The sequence below is a fragment of the Podarcis erhardii genome, assembly GCF_964252035.2.
Source record: "Podarcis erhardii genome assembly, chromosome: 3".
Classification (NCBI taxonomy): Eukaryota; Metazoa; Chordata; class Lepidosauria; order Squamata; family Lacertidae; genus Podarcis; species Podarcis erhardii.
In genome coordinates this window covers 123,941,628-123,963,429 of record NC_138507.1, presented here as the reverse complement: position 1 = coordinate 123,963,429, position 21,802 = coordinate 123,941,628, and the positions used below count along the sequence as shown (strand labels likewise).

General features: G+C 49.3%; 1 protein-coding gene across 3 annotated transcripts in view; it reads right to left on the bottom strand.

The window, feature by feature from the left end:
• DTNB (dystrobrevin beta) overlaps nt 1-21,802 on the bottom strand; it is a 101,265-nt gene that overhangs the window by 31,578 nt on the left and 47,885 nt on the right. For 2 of the 3 annotated variants that reach the window (XM_081854734.1, XM_081854736.1), the window contains exons 10-12: nt 11,401-11,478; nt 3,773-3,862; nt 1,061-1,151 (exon numbers count right to left, since the gene is read on the bottom strand). In XM_081854734.1, the coding sequence (XP_081710860.1) occupies nt 1,061-1,151; nt 3,773-3,862; nt 11,401-11,478 (259 nt within the window). The remainder of the gene's footprint in view (nt 1-1,060; nt 1,152-3,772; nt 3,863-11,400; nt 11,479-21,802) is intronic. The other variant, XM_081854735.1, reaches the window with a different exon arrangement.

Below are 21,802 nucleotides of genomic sequence, written 5' to 3'. Positions count from 1 at the left end.
CTAATGATCCTTCTACCCCACTAACCAGGTCATCAACATTGGTTAGGACCAGATCTAAAATGGCTGTTCCTCTTGTTGCTTCTCCCACTTTCTGGACAACGAAGTTGTCTGCAAGGCCAGTGAGGAATCTGTTTGACCTTATGCTCTTGGCTGAGTTTGACATCCAGCAAATATCCGGGTAATTGAAGTCCCCCATTACTACTATCTCCCTTCCTTTTGCATGCTTGGCTATCTGTTCCAGGAAGGCATCATCTATGTCCTCCGTTTGGCTTGGGGATCTATAGTAAACTCCCACAATGAGGTCCCTGTTATTCTTCTCTCCCTTAATTTTGACCCAAATGCTCTCACTTTGGCTTTGAGGTTCTAAATCTTGGATCTCTTCACAGGTATACACATCCCTGACATATAACGCCACTCCTCCTCCTTTCTTGTCTGGTCTGTTTCTCTGAAATAGATTGTATCCCTCCATTATTACATTCCAGTCATGGGACTTATCCCACCAGGTTTCAGTGATGCCTATTATGTCATATTTAGTTTGCTGTACCAAGAGCTCAAGCTCATCTTGTTTATTTCCCATGCTTTGCGCATTAGTGTACAGACATTGAAGTCCATTAATCATTCCCCTGTGTCTCTTATTTAAGGATTTTTTGTTTTATTTTTTAATAGCAAAGTTGTACACCACCCAGAGAACCTATTCTTAATGGGCAGCATGAAAACGCTGCGAAGCGTAAGCAAGCAAGCATACAAGATTTTCTTTGCTCCAATATGCTGACTCTCTGGAAGGAAGCCTCCCTGGGGACACTGGGCCTGCGTGGCTCCAGCCTGGCATCCAACTAATTATGTGACTCCCAATCTGAGCACCATGCCTGTGGTGCAACGTGACGAAATTGACTGAAGGGACACAGACTCAGTGGCGCAAAATGCTCCTCCCGAATTGCTGCAGCATGTTTAGAAAGAAGCCGAGCGCTGCCAGCTCACCTGCCCAGGGAAGCAGCAGCTGAGCATACCACAGCCATCGGAGAAACCGTTAGCAAGAGAGAGGGCCAGACTGGCTGCTTACCACGTTTCCAGCTTCCGCAGCTAGCCTGGCAGCGTAGCGGGCGATGAGTCGGTGCTCCTCATCCAGCCTGCTGGGGCTGTCCAGGACGCTGCTGGGGGCGGGGAGAGAAAGCCAACAAGCATGAGTGCCAGCAGCAGCAGCAGCAACAACAACAACAACAACAACTTATTTATACCCCGCCCATCTGGCTTGGGTTCCCCAGCCACTCTGGGCGGCTTCCAACAAAACACTAAAATACAAGAACCTATTAAACATTAAAAGCTTCCCTAAACAGGGCTGCCTTCAGATGTCTTCTAAAAGTTTGGAATAATAATAATTGCAGTTGCCCAACACCAGACAGGAGTCAGGGCCCTCCCACCTTACCTCCTGCCACACCAGCATCAAAAGTGGGAAAAGGCTACCACCTAGTTCCCAGGCCCAAGTCAACGTTCCGGTTTTGACCTATGAAGCCTTATGTAGCTCAGAACCCAAAAAGCTCCAAGGCCACCTCTCCCCATGTGAACCAAGCCGGACCCTGCGATCATCAACTGAGGCCCTTCTTCATGGAGGTCCAGAGGGTGGCAAATGAGGGCAGGCCTTTTTGGTGGTGGCCCTGTCCTGGCAGCAGGCGGAATGTCTAGGGCCTTTGGGGCCTCTTTTTAGCGAGGCGGGATCTGGAAGAATCTCCGATGGGTTATTAAACTTTCACTGCTTGTGTTTGTCTTAACTGGTTTTAACGTGGGTTTGTTTGTTTTGCAAGCTGCCAAGTGCTTTGCAGATCTGAAGCGCTACAAAGATGACAAAATGGCCAGAGCAAACTGGGGAACAGGGAGCCGGCTGGAGTCTGCAAAAGGCCTCAGGAATATACGGCTGGTACCAACTTGAAAGAGGAATTGGACAATGGGAGTCTAATGTTTCAGAATATCGTTCTACCTGGACACTGAGGTCCAGCACCGAGGGCCTTCTGGCGGTTCCCTCCCTGCGAGAAGCCAAGTTACAGGGAACCAGGCAGAGGGCCTTCTCGGTAGTGGCACCCGCCCTGTTGAACACCCTCCCACCAGATGTCAAAGAGAACAACAACTACCAGACTTTTAGAAGACATCTGAAGGCAGCCCTGTTCAGGGATGCTTTTAATGTTTCATGTATCATAGTATTTTAATATTCTTTTGGAAGCCACCCAGAGTGGCTGGGGAGGCCCAGCCAGATGGGCGGGGTATAAATAATAAATTATTATTATTATTATTATTATTATTATTATTATTATTATTAGAAATGGGATGCAGGGATTGGACTGAGAGCTCAGGCTGTATCTCTGAAGGGGCTTCAGCTGTGGCAAACCAGAACGTCCAATCAGTTCTGGATTGGACGCAGCACCAACCATTGGAGTGCCTGAGTCATTTGGGATGGTTTCCTGTGCGTAAAAATAAAAAGGAAGGCAACTTGCCCTGTTTAAAAGGACGCGACAAGCAAATGTCCTGCCGAGCGGAAGTGAACCCAACTGAAGATCCATCTTAAACACAATTGGGTCCTGATTTCTGTTTAGGGTGAAGATGCCCTGGGAGGTGGCGTCCCCCTAATTCCTCTGGGAAAGACATACCCTGGCTGTTGGGCTGTGTGTGAGAAGGTGAGGGGTGAGCAAGTGAGGGTGTGTATTCCATTTCCGTTGGGCTTTCCTTTGTGAAAAAGCTGCACGCTAGGTCAGGGAGGGTGTGCATTTCTGCACACAATAGTGAGCACGCATTTTGCAAACCAGAGCCTCATGCACCCATGTGCTGGGATCCTGGGGCACCAACTTAGAAGCAAATGAAAGGAGGTTGTTTCTGAAACTCAAAAGGACAAAACAGCCTGGCTGCTGCTGCTGCTGCTTAACTGAATTTTGCTGCTGCTTCTGTGCTCTTAAGGTAAAGGTCAAGGGACCCCTGACCATTAGGTCCAGTCGCAGGCGACTCTGGGGTTGCGGTGCTCATCTCGCTTTATTGGCCGAGGGAGCCGGCGTACAGCTTCCGGGTCATGTGGCCAGCATGACCAAGCCACTTCTGGCAAACCAGAGCAGCGCACGGAAATGCCGTTTACCTTCCCGGCAGAGTTGTACCTATTTATCTACTTGCACTTTTGACGTGCTTTCGAACTGCTAGGTTGGCAGGAGCAGGGACTGAGCAACGGGAGCTCACCCAATCGCGGGGATTCGAACTGCTGACCTTCTGATCGGCAAGCCCTAGGCTCTGTGGTTTAACCCACAGCACAGCCAGGCTGCGTGTTTTACAAATACCATCATGGCCCCCTCCACCCCCGAAACAAGGCTGCTTCCTCATTTTGAAACCATGCATGAAGGTGAAATAGTCATTATCGCAGAGGAAACCCCTCACCAAATTTAGGCAGGAAGGAAAGAGAGCCCTGTAATAAACATGTTTGAACCATAGGCTACAGATGGTTCATTCGGAACTGCTCAATATTTCAGGACTCTCAAAAAGCATTTAGAAGCTTTTTTTCATTAAGTTGCTTATAAAGAATGCGGTTTTAAAAACTAACCCTCTTTGGGCCATGTGCCCAGACCCAATGCATGCACACGCTCCCTTTGGGGCACTGAGCGCTGCAGCCTCATGGCCCTTCTCCATGTGCAAGTTTCCGTTTTTGTAGTGGTCCAGCTGGCTACTCAGGGCTTTGGGCACAGCTGCCCATGGGACTGCCGTGTTCATGGGCTCCCCCTGCCCTCCCCCCTCTCCTAAGACTGACCGTGCGCCACTCTGAAGCTGGCTCACATAGGCTGCGATCAGGGCATGCTCATCCCTAAGCCGCTTGGAGGGGGCCGGGCTGTAGTGCAACCTGGGGGGGGGGGGAGCAAAGGAGGCAAAACAACAGGACAGAAATAAAAAGATGAGGGCAATCGGGAAAATGCAAATGATGGCAAGCAACAATTAAAATAAGGAAACTTAAAAACATTCAAAACATGGAAGGAAATGTGCGGGAACCTCAGAGTGTGGAGTCACGGTGGCAAGGAGAAAGTTGGATTTTCCCGTATTTCTTCCCCCACCCCAAAGCTGCCCACGTCACCTGGAACCTGCTGCCTGACAGGCAGAGAGCAGCTGCCTTTCTGCAAAATGAGACTCTTGCGCAAGGAGGGAGGAGGCAGCACTTGAGGAGTCCCAAAATGCAAACACTGCCCCAGGTGTGCCTAAGCAGGAGCTCCCCCGCCTCTTTGGCGCAAATGGTGCCATAACGAGGAGAGACCCGGGAGCAGCCTCGGCTTCCAGCTCACTTGGGCCAGACTCAGTGCACAGATGGAGAGGCCTCTGCTTCTCTGCCACACGGCTGAGGAAACAAGATTTGCTTGCTTCCACCTCTCCCAGCTCCGGGAAAGACATGCCCCTTGCCACTTTTCGTCTCTCAAGCAGCAGCTCCTCACTCCTACCTTCCCCTGTTGTTGCTGTTGTTTAGTCGTTTAGTCGTGTCCGCCTCTTCGTGACCCCCTGGACCAGAGCACGCCAGGCACTCCTGTCTTCCACTGCCTCCCCCAGTTTGGTCAGACTCATGCTGGTAGATTCGAGAACACTGACCCACCATCTCGTCCTCTGTCATAGAATCATAGAATCCTAGAGTTGGAAGAGACCACAAGGGCCATCGAGTCCAACCCCCTGCCAAGCAGGAGACACCATCAGAACACTCCTGACATATGGTTGTCAAGCCTCTGCTTGAAGACCTCCAAAGAAGGAGACTCCACCACACTCCTTGGCAGCAAATTCCACTGTCGAACAGCTCTTACTGTCAGGAAGTTCTTCCTAATGTTTAGGTGGAATCTTCTTTCTTGTAGTTTGGATCCATTTGTCATCCCCTTCTCCTTGTGCCCGCCATCTTTCCCAACATCAGGGTCTTTTCCAGGGAGTCTTCTCTTCTCATGAGGTGGCCAAAGTCTTGGAGCCTCAGCTTCATGATCTGTCCTTCCAGTGAGCACTCAGGGCTGATTTCCTTCAGAATGGAGAGATTGGATCTTCTTGCAGTCCATGGGACTCTCAAGAGTCTTCTTGCATTGATGTCCTTCTTCATGCAGTGCACAGCCCACAGAAGGCTACCAACTTAAAAGTAAAGGGACACCTGACCATTAGGTCCAGTCGTGGCCGACTCTGGGGTTGCGGTGCTCATCTTGCTTTACTGGCCGAGGGAGCCGACGTTTGTCCACAGAAAGTTTTTCTGGGTCATGTGGCCTGTATGTCTAAGCTTCTGGTGAACCAGAGCAGCACACGGAAACACCGTTTACCTTCCCGCTGGAGTGGTACCTATTTATCTACTTGCACTTTGACGTGCTTTCGAACTGCTAGGTTGGCAGGAGCAGGGACCGAGCAACGGGAGCTCACCCCGTCGCGGGGATTCGAACCACCAACCTTCGGATTGGCAAGCCCTAGGCTCAGTGGTTTAATCCATAGTGCAACCAGCGTCCCTTAGATGGCTTTAAACTTAGATGGCTTTAAAAGGAGATTCGACAATTTCATGGAGGGAGAGGAGGAAAAGGCTCTTGAGGGCTCCTAGCCAGGATGGCTCTGCTCTGCCCTCCACTGTCAGAGGCAGCAATGCTTCTGAATCCCAGGTGCTGGAAGCCACAGGAGGGGACAGGGTGCTCTTGTGCTCAAATCCATTGACTCTTGTGCTCGGATCCTGCTTGCAGGCTTCCCGTTGACTCATCTGGTCGTCCACAGGATGTTGGACTAGCTGGGCCACTGGCCTGATCCAGCAGGCTCTTCTTCTGTCTGCTCTAAGCCAGACTTTCCCAACCTGGTGCCCCACAGATGTCGCTGGAGGACAGCTTCCATCAGCCCCAGACGGTATGGCCAACAGTCAGGGGTGATGGGAGTTGTAGTTCCAGCTATTCCTGGGGTGCACCAAACCGGCTGCTCTAGACACAGCCTCCTCTCTCCCCGGTGCACAAAGACTGTTCTCCGATTTGGAGCAGCCTCCCTTTCCCCAATTACTTTTATGGCATGAGACTATTTACAAGGCTCACCTCTGACCCCGCATCATGTTTTAAAGGCATTACACCTCCAAGCTCACTTCAATCGCCGCTTGCAGTGTTTTATGGCCTCGCCATAAAGCTGGGCTTAGCGGTAGTGAAAAGTCATAAACAAGGAGGCTCCTCTCCCCATAAGATTCATGGGGACCTTCCATGAGGCAACGGCCCATCTTGAGCAAGACAAAAGAGGAGGAGGAGGAGGAGGAGGAGGAGGAGGAGGAGGAGGAGGAGGAAGGATCCCCCGGAGGGAGCAAGGCTGCTTCTGAGCTGGGTGAATGTTTGCGGAGGGGGCATGTGGCTCTTCATCTTCCCCACCCAGACGCCGAACTTTGATGCCTTTCCAGCAACAGATGGAGAACTTTTCACTTGTCCAGGGAACCTTTTTTTTAGTAGCAGGCTGGGTTTTAACTTAGTGGTTGTGTGCTGGCATGTTTCACCCTGATTATTATTATTATTACAGTGGTACCTTGGGTTACATACGCTTCAGGTTACAGACTCCGCTAACCCAGAAATAGTACCTTCGGTTAAGAACTTTGCTTCAGGATGAGAACAGAAATCACAGACCCATTAGCTAAAGTGGTGCTTCAGGTTAAGAACAGTTTCAGGTTAAGAACGGACCTCTGGAACGAATTAAGTACTTAAACCGAGGTTGTTGTTGTTTAGTCGTTTAGTCGTGTCCGCCTCTTTGTGACCCCCTGGACCTGAGCACACCAGGCACTTCTGTCTTCCACTGCCTCCCGTAGTTTGGTCAAACTCATGTTTGTAGCTTCGAGAACACTATCCAACCATCTGGTCCTCTGTCGTCCCCTTCTCCTTGTGCCCTCCATCTTTCCCAACATCAGGGTCTTCTCCAGGGAGTCTTCTCTTCTCATGAGGTGGCCAAAGTCTTGGAGCCTCAGCTTCAGGATCTGTCCTTCCAGTGAGCACTCAGAGCTGATTTCCTTCAGAATGGAAAGGTTTGATCTTCTTGCAGTCCATGGGACTCTCAAGAGTCTCCTCCAACACCATAATTCAAAAACATCCATTCTTTGGCGATCAGCCTTCTTTATGGTCCAGCTCTCACTTCCATACATCACTATTGGGAAAACCATGGCTTTAACTATACGGGCCTTTGTTGGCAAGGTGACCACTGTAGTATTATTATTATTATTATTATTATTATTATTATTATTATTATTATTATTATTATTTGTATACCACACTCCATCTGCAAATCTCCGGGCAGTTCATAGCATAAAAATACAAAATACATAATAAAAGCAAGGACAAAAACAGTGCAAGCCAATGACTCTTTCCCCTCTGCAGCCCCCCTCTGATGAACGTCAGGGTGGCAGAGGCACAAGATCCCAAAAGTCGGTGGCCCCCCAAGCGAAGAGGCTTGAATTAAAGGTTCAGAAAGGGAAAACCAAAATGACCAAGCGAAATGAAGCATCTGCCCCATGAGGAAAAATTACAATTTTTCGAGCTCTTGGGGAGAGAGGAAAGGTGAGTAAGGGGGGGGGGGGCAAGGCAGAGGTAAGTAAAATTGTGAACAGCATTGAGAAAATGGAAAGAGTGTTTCTCCCTCTTTCATAAGACTAGAACTCGTGGCTCAGATTCTAAGAAAGGCAGTTCTAAGGCTTTTTCAGCATCTAAAGAAACCCACGGCTATCTGTTTATCACCACGCTTTTCAGAATATTCAGTGATATTCAACACTGTTCCTCACACTATCCCTCAGTTGCCTTGTGGGTAGAAATCCTGTCTGATCTTCATGTGTTACATTTCTCAAGACTGTTTTAAGTCTCCTTGCCCAAATGGTTTCTCCCTTTCTCTTAAGACCAGACCTCGTAAGAAAAGCAGGAGTTCAGGGATGCCCGAGGCTCTGCTACCGGTGCTTTCCGGTGCCGGAGTACAAAAGGCCATGACCTGTCTTTGCGCCCCCCCCCCCACTCCGGGGCAACACGGTCGTAACCAGGGCTTGTACCACTCGCCGTGACATCACTTTACGGGCAGAGCAAACACAAAGCGAGCTGCTGGATGTGTTATGGTCTGGCTAGACTCCCGTTTACGAGGCCGTGGGCTCCAGCTCCAGCTCCACCCCAACTCAGGTTGCATCTGTGGAAGGAGGCTCTGCGTTGCTCACAAGGCGGCATATCTCAAGCAGGCCTCCCTCTGGCCTAGATCAAAAGAGAAAGGCATGTGGGCATTGGAGTTTCAAGGCTTCTAATAAAATGTGCAATTGGGCAGAGGCAAGGAGAATCCGGACCCTGTGGTCTGGAAACGTCAGAAAAGCAGCCTGTGATACGTGGGAAGGGGGCAGCTGCAGAAGAACAAGCGGGAGAGAGGAAGAACGAGAAGAAACTTGCTCCACCAACATGTTCCTCCACCTGAATCCTGAAAGAGACAGCAGGAAACAGAGAGCTCGGATTCTGCTTGAATGTTCAAGCGTGCGCTTCTTGCAGAACATTCTCGTTCCTCAACCCTGGAGGTGAAAAATGCAAAACTGATGTGAGAACATGGCACAGGCAGGGTAAGTCGGTGGAGGACTGCTGAAGGCATAGCTGCTCAGCAAGGGCTGCTCTGGCAGGAACAAGTGCCTCTCGCTTCCTCTGACCCGACTGGGTGGCTTTGAAAGAGGATGGGACAAATTCATGGAGGGCAATGGTTCCATAATGGCTAGGCCTGGCAGCGATGCAACTGTAGCAGGAACCCCCCCCCCCAATCATTCAGTTTGTACAAACTTCACACACACTCAGACTCACACACTACATATGCTATGTGTGATGGCCTGGGAATCCGATTCAGAGGCTGAACCGGAGGAATCCCAGCCTGCACAGGAGTCCCCGCCTCCAGGGCCGGCTGAGCTGGGGCAGGGCCTTGATTCTGAAGCGCCTGCACCTGTGCCGGATCAGTGCCTGCAGGTGAGTCTCCCCCTGGGTCCAGTAACCCTTCAGCCTCTCCTGAACTGCAGAGGCTCAGGGCAGAGAGGCGAAGGGAACTGGTTTCTCCCAGGAGGAGTGCTCGCCTTAAGGCCAGGAGAGGCGGGTCTCCTGGGGGCCGGGACCGCCCCTGGCCTCAGAGAAGATAAAGGCCAGTGAGCCCATTCCCAGGTTGCGGGAGCAACATCGTTGAAGAGCTGTTTCGGCCAGCACCCAGTCCGGTTCCCCCAGAGTTCCTGTCCTTGCCCGGCTCCTCGCTGTGGACCCCGCTCCGCCCGTGGAGGACTGTCTGCCGACCCTCGACTCAGGTCCTGGACCTCGCCCCACGGTAACCTCCCCCCTGGACCAGCAGACTACGCTTCTGTTATAAATTCATAGAAAATCAACCGTACATCGGATTTTCACTGTTCCACTTTTATTTTACTCTATGAAGGAAGGACTACAAAATGGGGAAGGTTTGATACAGGGCAGCCATAATCCCTTGAGCATACCAGCACATCCACAGGAGCCCTGCCCAGTTGCTATGCCAACCCTGATAGTCTCAGACAGAAGACCATCAAGATCACAAAGAACTTGCATATGGGAGTGGATTCAGCACAGACTGGAACAAAGGACAATAATCAGCTCTTCCCTCTGGGGGCAGGAAATTGCAAACTCCCCTCTGTCACCTGGAAAGTACTCATGGGGAACCAGCCAGGTGACAGGACACTCAGGTTACCACCACAACTCCTCCCTCAACCCCTCCTTTCTGTTACAGATAGGTAGCCGTGTTTTGGATGATGGACTTCCATTTCATGCAGCTCAATGTGGTGCCTTCCATAGTTCCAGTTACAGATAGGTAGCCATTTTGGTTGATGGACTTCTGTAACTGGAACTATGGAAGGCACCACATTGAGCCGCATGAAATGGAAGTCCACGCCCCTCCTTTCTGTGATGTATGTATCTGAGGGGTGGTCTTAGGTTACACCCCTTCTGTGATGTATGTATGATGTTTCTGGGGGTGGTCTTGATCTACAGGGTGGCAATTTCAAAAGTCTTTATAAGGCCTTGCACACCATTTTTCTGGGTCCTTCCTCTCTCCTGCAAGTGAGGGGAGCACCCTGTTGCAACAGTTCAATAAAGGCCAAGCCTACAGGCTGCTCTTTTGCTCCAAGTAATCCTGGTTGGTGTCTTTGTTTTTGTCCAAGGGAGCCCTCGGATTTTTCTGTTAACACTTCAGAATAGCAGTTGCTGGAAACCAGAGGAGAGGAGAGAAGTCAGGTTTTCCTGATGTTCTTCAGCCACGTGCGAGCCCTCCGAGAGCGCCAAACACTTTGGTGCATTAGCTTAGGGCCAGTTCTGGCTTGGTCCTGCCAGGGTTGTGCCCTCTCTGATGTTGCCCAATTGTAGCTGCTCCTGCGCCTTCTCTTCCTGACTCTGCCGCTTCCTCCCAGGCAGTGATGAGAAGCTGGAGCAGCGGAAGATGGAGATGCTACTCCCAGAGCCAGCGCCTTCCTGGAGCTCCAGATAATGCCCACACGAGAACGTTGCCTGGTCAGTAGGTTCCCCTCTTTCTTTTCCTTTCCACTGTGCCCTTAAGAAGTGTTCAAAGACAGATCAAACCCAATGGGAGAATGGTCCCTGCTTAGTCTAAGGTAGCTCCCTGGGCCACGTAAGAGACAAGCACCACTCATCCCGGTCAGGATATTCCTTCTACAGTGGTACCTCTGGATGCAAACGCAACCTGCATCTGTGCGTGTCGCGATTCGCTGCTTCCGCACATGATGTCATTTTGAGCGTCTGCGCATGCGCGAGCGGCGAAACCCAGAAGTAATGCATTCAGTTACTTCTGGGTCGCCGCGGGACGCAACCCGAAAATACTCATCCTGAAGCTACTTCAACCCGAGGTATGACTGTACATTAAATTCACTTAAGGGACAAGATCAAAACAAACGAAGCCTTTACATGCAGGAGACAAAACCATAGTGATGATTAAAAGACAAGCAAAAGAAACTTAAAAAGAAGACTCAAATTCATCTTTGCCTAAGAAAGGAGAGAGTCAATGGGAAACGCCAAATCAGATCTCTCCAGCCGTCAGTTGTGGTTTTATCCTCCTCAGTTGCCTCCTGACATTTGGGAAATGAACTTGTTTCAGGTTCCGCACGGCAGGTCATGGGGGTGGGGGGAGGAATTCAGACCTGAAGCGTGGTGGGTTGGGTGGGGAGAGAGAGAAGGGCTGGTCCCAGCTGATCGGGAACCCCAGTGCCTCCTCCAGGTGCAGAGAACTGGATCAAATGCACTGTGGGGGGAAACCTCAAGCAGCAGAGACACCACCAGCAATCAAACCTGGTTTTAGCAATATCCAGAACACTCAGAGCAGGAGCTGCCATCTCTGCTCCTTCTCTCTGCAGCACCCACAGAGGAGCCCCCCATCTCCCACCCCTCACAGAGTGCGCATCCCTACCTTTTCGTTGGAGTCGGGGCTCCAGAGGACATGTGGGTCACCAGGGCATCATTCATGTTTGCGAGGGGCCGGGAAGGGCTGAAACAGAAAGGTTTTATGGTGGGTTATGGCCGAGGACCAAGAGATGATGCAGGGCTGGAGGAAAACCAACCACGGACTCTCTTCGGGATCAGTAGCGGGTTGGAGACTCTGCCCCCACTTCCTTTTCTGTGGTATAATTTTTTATCAGATTTTCCAAACATTTTCACAATGATCCTCATCTCAAATAATTGCATTGTTTCATAAATTGACTTCCCACTCCCACCTCCGCAGTGTTTGTACTCAAATCTTTTCTACTGCATTATGTCTTTATATGTCAGAAAAATGTTCCTCTATTTACCAACATTTTACCGTTTTGATTCCTCCGCTTCTGCCTCGAATCCTGCCTGCGATTTCATTTGACTATAATATTTTTTTAAAGTAGTCCATTCTTCTTCAATTATAAAATTCTTCACGATGTTATAAACTTCAATCACGTTGCCTCTGACTCCCCTTTGCTCTCACCTAAGAAGTCCCAGGCACTGCAACTTTTCCTGACAGGCGACCTGCTGTCTCCCCTGGATCATCTCACTGTCCCTTTTCTGAACCTTTTCCAACTCTACAATCTCCTTTCGGAGGTGAGCTGACCCAACTGAACACAGCACTCGAAGTGTGGCTGCATCATAGACTGGTATAACAGCAGGATGATGTTGGCAGTCCAATTTTCAATTACTTTCCTAATAATCCTTTGTATGGCGCTCGCCTTTTCCACAGATGCCACACACTGGGGCGACATCTTCATCAATCTACTGTATTTTTTGCTCTATAAGACTCACTTTTTCCCTCCTAAAAAGTAAAGGGAAATGTGTGTGCGTCTTACGGAGCGAAAGCAGGCTGCGCAGCTATCCCAGAAGCCAGAACAGCAAGAGGGATTGCTGCTTTCACTGCGTAGCGATCCCTCTCGCTGTCCTGGCTTCTGGGATTCAGAATATTTTTTTTTCTTGTTTTCCTCTTCCAAAAACTAGGTGCGTCCTATGGAGCGAAAAATATGGTATCTGTTACAACTGCCTTTCATTTCAGCAGCTTGGAGGCAGCTCACAAACAAATAAAAGCCAACTGTGAAATGACGAGAATACAACCGAGCGCCTTCTACCTTGCTATAATTTGTGTGCAAGCTGTCCCTGGCATTGCCAGCAATTCAGGTGCTCAACAAACACACATGTCAAGTCCTGTCCTGCACATTACCAGCTGCACATTTTCAGCTTCCCAGCTGCGCAATTTTTCTCCCGCTTCCACATTTTGTGTCCAGCTGCATGCTACCAAAAAACAAAAAAAAAAAAATCCCTGCCGTCAGCAGACCAAGCCTTTTTCTGCTCCCTCTATTAGGTAACTCAGCAACTTCCTCCTGTTCAGTCCAGTTCCTCTCAAAGGGTCACAGGCCAGTCGCTACCTTGGGGAAGGGAGAGACGGAAGCACAGCTATTTGCAGAGTGAGTAGCCAGATGCAGATGCTCACTTGCCCTTCTGGGACTGGAGCAAGGACATCAGAAGAGGCTGCTGGATCAGGCCAAAGACCCACCTAGTCCAGCACTCTGTTCTCACAGAGGCCAACCAGATGCACCCATGGGAAGTTCGCAAGCAGAACCTGAGCAGCATAAGAGCACCCTTCTTCCATCCTGTGGTTTCCACCAAACACACAAGGCTCAGAACATTCAAGAGGCAACCAGAAACCTGCTTGTCTGCAGCTGCCTCAAGCTGTCACCCAGCAAAGCTTGAATTAATAATAATAATAATAATAATAATAATAATAATAATAATAATACTTTAATTGTCAATGTACAACCTGTGTACAACTGTTAAGAGAGAACTCTGAGGACTCCCTTGGACAAAAAACAAGGACACCAGCCAGGAATAGCAGAGCAAAACAGCAGCCAGTAGGCTTGGTCTTTCTTGAAGACTGTCCAACAGGACTCCCACCTGCCACCAGGTGGAACAAGATGGAAGCCCCAAACAAAAGAGAACCCCAACTTTTATTAGCTGCTAATCCCCATGTTATACCCCCCAAACTACATCACGGTTACATCATGAAAGGGGAGGTCTGGAGGCAGTAATCTGAGCATCCTGGACCCTGCCCCATGGTTCCCCTTGCCCTCCACCAAACACCCATCAAGTGTAAGAAAAGAGATATTTACATTTCCCTGTTTCCCAGCCAAGTTCATCAAACCTTATTTCTGGAATGGCTACCTGTCTGGCACTCAGGTATCAGGATGCCAGGGATTATCCCTCAGGCAGAGGGGCTGAAGTTTTCCCAGTGAGCCAGTACATAGATACATTTATCAGTTACAGATAGGTAGCCGTGTTGGTCTGCCATAGTCAAAACAAAATAAAAAAATTCCTTCCAGTAGCACCTTAAAGACCAACTAAGTTGTTCTAGGTATGAGCTTTCGTGTGCATGCACACTTCTTCAGATACTGAAACAGAAGTCACCAGACCTTTCTATATAGTGAGAAGGTGGGGAGGGGTATTACTCAGAAGGGTGGTGGGAATGGGTGATTGGCAGATAGCTGTGATGAGCCTGTTGACGACTCTAGAGAAATACAAGAAATACATTTTTTGGACACTACTATAAAAATACAGGATGGGCGCATAGACACCACCTTATACCGTAAACCAACTGACCGACAAACATATCTACATGCCTCTAGCTACCATCCCAAACATACCAAACAGTCCATTGTATATAGCCAGGCACTACGTTACAGCCGCATCTGCTCCAATTCTACAGACAGAGACTCTCACCTAAGAGATCTACAGCAAACCTTTTTAGAACTAAAATACCCAGCAGATGAAGTTAGACAACAGATCAACAGAGCCAGACTGATACCCAGAGAGAACTTGCTGCAAGACAGACCCAAAAAAGAAAATAACAGAACACCTCTAGTCATCACATACAGCTCCCAAGTTAAAACAGTACAACGCATCATCAGAGATCTACAACCTCTCCTGGACAATGACAGTTCTCTTTCTCAAGCTCTAGGAGGAAGACCTTTCATTGCCTACAGACAGCCACCCAATCTTAAACAACTCCTAACCCACAATAATACTATAACCAGACTTAACACAGACACTGGCACCAGAGCCTGCAATAAACCCAGATGCCAACTTTGCTGCCACATACACCCGGACAACACCATTACTGGCCCCAACAACATCACACATACCATCTCGGGACTATTTAATTGCTCATCATCTAACATTGTGTATGCCATCAAATGCCAACAGTATCCTTCAGCTCTCTATATTGGACAAACAGGCCAGACCTTACGCCAAAGAATAAACGGACATAAATCCGACATCAGGAACCACAAGACAGAGAAACCAGTAGGAGAACACTTCAATCTCCCAGGACATTCTATACAAGATCTCAAAGTAGCTGTTCTATTACAAAGGAATTTCAGAAATAGACTGGAAAGAGAAGCTGCTGAATTGCAGCTTATCACCAAACTTAAAACCATGGAGAGACCTGGTCTGAACAGAGACATTGGATTCTTATCTCATTATACATGACAAAGCCATTTTTCACCTTCTCACCCCTTGCTTTTTCCTGTAAGACCTATTGCAGTCGTTAAGAGTCATCAACAGGCTCATCACAGCTATCTGCCAATCACCCATTCCCACCACCCTTCTGAGTAATACCCCTCCCCACCTTCTCACTATATAGAAAGGTCTGGTGACTTCTGTTTCAGTGTATCTGAAGAAGTGTGCATGCACACGAAAGCTCATACCTAGAACAACTTAGTTGGTCTTTAAGGTGCTACTGGAAGGAACATTTATCAGTGAATTCTTACATTTGGTATCGTGCAGCAAAGGCCCTTTGAATAGATAGGAAGAAACTGTGATGAAGTGTTTTGTGGGGACAAATCACAAAAGTGATTGTGCTGACTTTGGTAGTGAGCTGCATGTGCATGATATCTGCTGGAGGGGCAACCCCCCCCCCCAACCTATAAATAAATTCCTGCAACACTATGAAATTAACTGAACCTCCCCACCACCACAAAAACTCAATCTCATTGTACTCTGTGTGCTTGTCAAACAGCATTCTTCTCTTTCCCCACCCCAGTGGTCCCCAAGGTCTGCAAGAATCGCAAGCAGCAGTGAGAAAGCCCTTCTTCTGCCTGCTAGACCCCCTTGCTGTCCCACATCCCTTGCTGAAGCAACTGCACCAAGGCTGGAAGAATTTGGGGAAAAAACAGGGAGGGGGGCAATGTGCTTTTGTCCTCTGCTGCCTCCACTTTCCAATCTGTAGCAAAATGAATGCTGCTGTGGTGTAGGGAAGGAAGGGTGTGTGTGTTTGGGGAATTATTTCCTTGCTCCGGTTGGTATGGGGCCTATAAAAATGAAAACATAGTCAAAATGCGCCAGGGGGCTGTGTCACACACTTATCACTAAGCCCCTGCCTCTGCCCCATGGAAGGGTACAAAGACGAATCCGTTTGTGAGATACTATCAAGAATGTATAACTTGCTGTTGAAATGGAACACTGAGGAAGAAACGGTAAAATCTGCTATGATAAAATGGGCACAAGATATAGGACATAATATTATGTTTGCCGACTGGGAGCAGTTGTGGACCACTGGGGTTAAATTTACGGCATGTAATGCCCTAAGAGAGAATATTATGAAAATGATGTACAGGTGGTACATGACCCCAGTCAAGCTTGCAAAAATCTATCATCTGCCCGATAATAAATGTTGGAAATGTAAAGAAACTGAAGGTACGTTCTTTCACCTTTGGTGGACATGCCCAAGGATCAAGGCTTTCTGGGAGATGATATATAATGAAATGAAAAAGGTATTTAAATATACTTTCCTGAAGAAACCAGAGGCCTTTCTCCTGGGCATAGTCGGCCAATTGGTGTTAAAGAAGGATAGAACTTTCTTTATGTATGCTACAGCAGCAGCAAGAATACTCATCGCAAAGCATTGGAAGACACAAGACCTACCCACCTTGGAAGAATGGCAGATGCAAGTAATGGATTACATGGAAATGGCGGAAATGACTGGCAGAATCCGAGACCAAGGAGACGAGTTGGTGGAAGAAGATTGGAGGAAATTTAAAATCTACTTACAGAAACATTGTAAAATTTTTGAATGTTGAGGACATTGAAATGAAATGAAGGGGTTCTAGCAATAAGGTAAAAGATTATGTAAGAATGGATTGATACTAGATGAAAGCTTGAAGCTAAAATATGTGAGGAAAAATAATTAAGGATAAACCAACAGGATATGAATTTGCTGAACCAATTTTTAAGTGGAATACAAAAAAGGGAGGCGTGAGGAAGTCAGGAAAATAAGTTAACTAAAGAGGAGAAATTAAAAAAGAGGGATTTTTGTTTTTCTTTTCTCTTTTTCTTCCCCCCCATGTTAATTGTCTGTATTTTTGTATTTTTGTATCTTTGTGTTTTTGTATTTTTTCTTGTTTTTCCATTTATTGTTTTATAACTTTTTTATTGTGAAAATTTAATAAAATATCATTTAAAAAAACAACAACAAAGACTAATCCGTTTGTGATGGCCTGGGACTTGGGCTTGGGACTTGGGCCCCGACTCAGAGGAGTCTCAGTCTGCACCGGATCCTTTGCCTCAGGCATCATCTGAACCAAGTCTGGGGCCTGATCCTGAAGGGTCCCAGTCTGCACAGGTTCCCCTGCAACAAAGACCACCTGGGCCGAGTCTGGGGCCTGAGCCTGCCCTGGCTCCAGATGTGGGGATTACCTTGTTGCCCTCTGCTGGGCAATCACTTACAGCTGCTCCACTACCAGTTGGGTCAGGGGAGGCTGAGGCAGCCACTGGGTCTAGTAACCCACCGACGTCTCCTGAGCTGCAGAGAATGAGGTCTGAGAGAAGGAGAGACCTGAGTACTCGCAGGAGAAGAGCTTGCCTTTGGGCGAGACAGGGAGGTGAGTCGCTGGGGGATCAGGACCAGTCGTTACCCCGACTAAGATAAAAGGCTGTCGGACCTTGCCCCAGGTTGCGGGAGCAACATTGCTGTACGCTAGATCCTGCCCCTGCCCTTGCCTGGTTTCCTGCCTTGGCCTGTTGGACTGACTCCCAGTGGAACCTTTGGATTCTGGACCGGACTCGGACCGTGTCTCATGGGCTACCCCCGGGCCCAGCACACCGTCAAAGACTCTTTCCTTGGACTTTTTAAAGCAGAGGTTGGGTGGCCACCTGTCATGGATGCATTAGCTGAGATTCCTGCATTACAGGGGGTTGGACTCAATGACCCCTGAGATCCCAGTTCTATGATTCGATGAGTGTGCAACTGGCTGCTTGGCCGAGCTGAACAGCAGGACCCCTCAGCCAGCAGCAGCCTTGAGAAGAGAACAGAAGAACAGCCCGGCCTCTGAGCGACGGCTCCGTCCGTCCGTCCGTCCAGATTATCAAGCCTACTTCAAGTTTGCCCTGGCATGGCAGCGAAGTTGCCCACACACAGAACCCAGGGTTGGATGACACTGCTGCCAAGAGGTTAGAAATTGGTGCTGGATATTTCTAACACAAAAAAAGAAAATGAAAAGGAGGAGAGAGAAAGAGATTAGAGAAAAGAAAGCCCACGGAACACTGCACTCGGGGCAGTTTTTAGTAACCCGGAGGCAGCAAATTTCAGTGGGGAGGGGAGGGAAAACCAGTTTTTTCTCTTTCCTCCCGCTTCAGCTTCCCTTGCCCAGCTCAGTGGTGGCAGCACTCCTCCTGACCTCATTTTTGTCTCAAAGGATGAGAGGAGGCAAAGAAGCACTTTTGCCTTTCCAAAGACAACTTCCTTTTGCTCTTTGCAGAGACCTCAGAGACACCCAGAGACTCCACATGACAAAACTGGGCCGGATCCCTCACCGCCGGTGGCGCTGCTTGCTGGGCCAGAACAGTACCAGGCAAGAAGCTTTCTGAGCCTGCCATTGCCACAGTCTCAAAGCAGGCGGCGGCATTTCCCTCCTGAATTAGTCGGGGTGTGAATTATACAGAAAGCTCTGGCGGCAGAGGCAAAACGGAGCATGCTGTTCCAGGGAGGGGAGGCGGGAACAGATCAAATGTGGGTGCACTTACAAACAGGAGCAGAACAGGCGCATGCCAGCTAATGCAACCCTTGGCTGTAGGAGCAGGACAGTGCCCAGTGCCAGGAAGCAACAATTCACCTCTCTGTTCTGCACTCACGATGGCACCAAGGAGCTCAGGGGGAACGGACTGCTTCATTCTCCATCACAGCATGTCACGTGGCTTCCTGCAGAAACCCTCTAATTTCTGATACCGCAAATAGTCCTTGCACCGTAGCGCAAGAGCGCCCCTCCAGGTGGGAACAGAGGCAGTGGGTTTGTGTCATGATCCCCAAGAAGAAGCCCTGGACAGTGTGGTCGGATCTGAATGAGGGCTGGGAGGAGCTGGAGGAGCTGCGGGTTGGTGGCCCTGCAGAGGGACCCAGCAGGTTATGGGAGGCTGTACGTGTGCCTTGTGAAATGTTAATAATAACAATAATAATAATAAATTATACGCCGGGCATCTGGCTGGGTGTCCCCAGCCACTCTGGGCGGCTCCCAACAGAATATTAAAAACACAATAAAACATCAAACGTTAAAAGCTTCCCTAAACAGGGCTGCCTTCAGATGTCTTCTAAAAGTCAGATAGTTGTTTATTTCCTTGACATCTGATGGCAGGTGTTCCACAGGGCAGGCGCCACCACTGAGAAGGACCTCTGCATGGTTCCCTGTAACTTGGCTTCTCGCAGGGAGCGAACTGCCAGAAGGCCCTCGGAGCTGGACCTCAGTGTCCAGGCAGAATGATGGGGGTAGAGACTCTCCTGGAGTGAGCCGTTTAGGGCTTTCAAGGTCAGCACCAACACTTTGAATTGTGCTCAGAAACGTACTGGGAGACAATGTAGGTCTTTCAAGACCGGTATAATGTGGTCCCAGTCACCAGTCTGGCTCCCACATTCTGGATTAGTTGTAGTTTCTGGGTCACCTTCAAAGGTAGCCCCACATAGAGCGCATGGCACTATTCCAAGCAGGAGATAACCAGAGCATGCACCACTCTGGTGAGACAGTCTGTGGGCAGGGAGGGTCTCATCCTGCGTACCAGATGGAGCTGGCAGACAGTCGCCCTGGACACAGAATGGACCTGCGCCTCCATGGACAGCTGTGAGTCCAAAATGACTCCCAGGCTGCGCACCTGCATTGTGGGGTTGGACTAGATGACCCTTGGGGTTCCCTTCCAGCTCTGTGAAGGGGTCACAGTGGGCAAGGAATCCAAGCCAAGGGAGGGACCCAGTGGGTTGCTGCCACGTCATCCCTCCCTGGTCCTTCCTACTGCCCAAGGTGCCCAGTGCCAGCCTTGCCTCCAGCCATGGGGACCCTCCCATGCCACCAGAGCCTGCCCCTCCCTCAGTCTCCATTGCCAAGTCCCCACCCACTCGGGAGGCATCAGGCACCCAGGCTGGAGTCAACCCTGCGCTTGCCTAGGAGATGGAGATGCTTAAGTGAGCAGGTAGCTCAGGCCCACACACCTAGAATAATAGAATCATAGAATCATGGAGTTGGAAGAGACCACAAGGGCCATTGAGTCCAACCCCCTGCCAAGCAGGAAACACCATCAGAGCACTCCTGACATATGGTTGTCAAGCCTCCGCTTAAAGACCTCCAAAGAAGGAGACTCCACCACACTCCTTGGCAGCAAATTCCACTGTCAAACAGCTCTTACTGTCAGGAAGTTCTTCCTAATGTTTAGGTGGAATCTTGAAGGAGTTCAAGTCTGCTTGCCCCATCCAAATAAACATGCCACTTGCTGCGCTGAAATAGCCCCCACCCCTTTGAAAGGGGAGCCCGGGGGGAGTGTGTCCCTTGTCCGGCCAATGTCCTAGCACCTGTTGTGCCATCAAACACTTGCCTGCCTCACTTACAGAATCACTGCAGAGTCAGGAGGGAGCCCTGGGGTCATCTAGTCATTGGCTGCCCTGCCAATCGCTATGGGGCACGGAAACAGGCAGTGGGTCAGCAGAGCCCCCAGACAGAGCCCCCAAGGCCATTTTGCATCTCATACATTGGGGGGTTCTATATCTGTGCAATGCACAAACACATACACCCCTCAAACAGACAGTCTAAGGGTAGCTTCACTTACGAGACTCTTTCCAGGAAATAAGAGCGACCTCATTTCAAGAAATTATTACATTCTGCTTTATATTAATTGCTGCTGCCTTTATTAATGCTTTTATATTTCTGAGGAGTGTACATTATGTCTTTCAAACGGCAACCTTTTAAAATGTTTTTTTGTCTGTGTGTATGTGCACAGGCTTGAAGGGACAACTGTGCCCTAAATCAGGTAACAAATATATAAAACTTGGGTCAAATATGGAAGCCACCTTAGTGCCCTGGACTCCCCAGGTGTCATAGTGGCTGTTTCCCCAGATTCATTCCTTTCCCAAAACTTCTGTTAGCACAGCTGAAGGGGAGGGGGAGGAGAGAGAGACATGGGCTGTGGATTCCCCCCCCTGTAATATCAGGGAGGGAGAAGGCTGCTGCCCCTTATCCAAGCAACCTGCCAGGAGGAGAGCGCAGATTCCCTGCTCCACCCTAAAGGGCCTGGATCATGGCCTCCTGCCACTCAGCCTGGGCAGAGGCTCTCCATCCATCCATCTTTAGGGAACAGAGCAAAAGCCGTTTTGAGAGTCACATAGGTCAGCCTCCCTTTTGAGGGAACTCACCAGACTAGCTATATTTCATCGGAAAAGGGTGGCTGGGAGACTCTGGCTTCCAATTATAAAAAGAGCAGAAATCCTGTCTGAAAAGGGAGCATCAAAAAGGTGAGCATTAAACAGCAAATGCTAATCTACATTAATTAGAACAATGCCGCTCAAAACAGCGTGTTCTGGTGCTAAACTTCTCAGTCAGCTTTATAAAATGCTCACATTTTTTTCTGGGGAGGGGAAAAACATAGTTCAGTGGTGGAGAGAGAAGAAGAGCTTTCATGCACGATGGGGTCTGGTACAGAAAAAGGCATCAGGAACCACAGAGGAGTGTTTAGATGTCATCGCTAGAGCAATCCTTCTGAGATCAAAGGCAAACGTTAAGATAAATCCAGCCACCCTCAGGCTCTGGGAGTTCTTTCTGTCGGCCCCTGAACTTGCACGGCCGCAGTTTCAGGTGTCTCTCCTCCCGCCCGGCACCCCAAACCCTTCCTGCTAAAGAGACCACTTTGCAGAGCAAGGACCTTTGCTCTCGAAGCATCTCAAGGAGGTCTTGAGGACGACAGCAGCTCAGGAAGCAGCTGCCCCTTGCCCTGCTGTCGAAGGAGCCTCCTTCAAGGGCACCAGGCGAGGGAGCACCAGAAAGCTGCCTCCTCCTTTC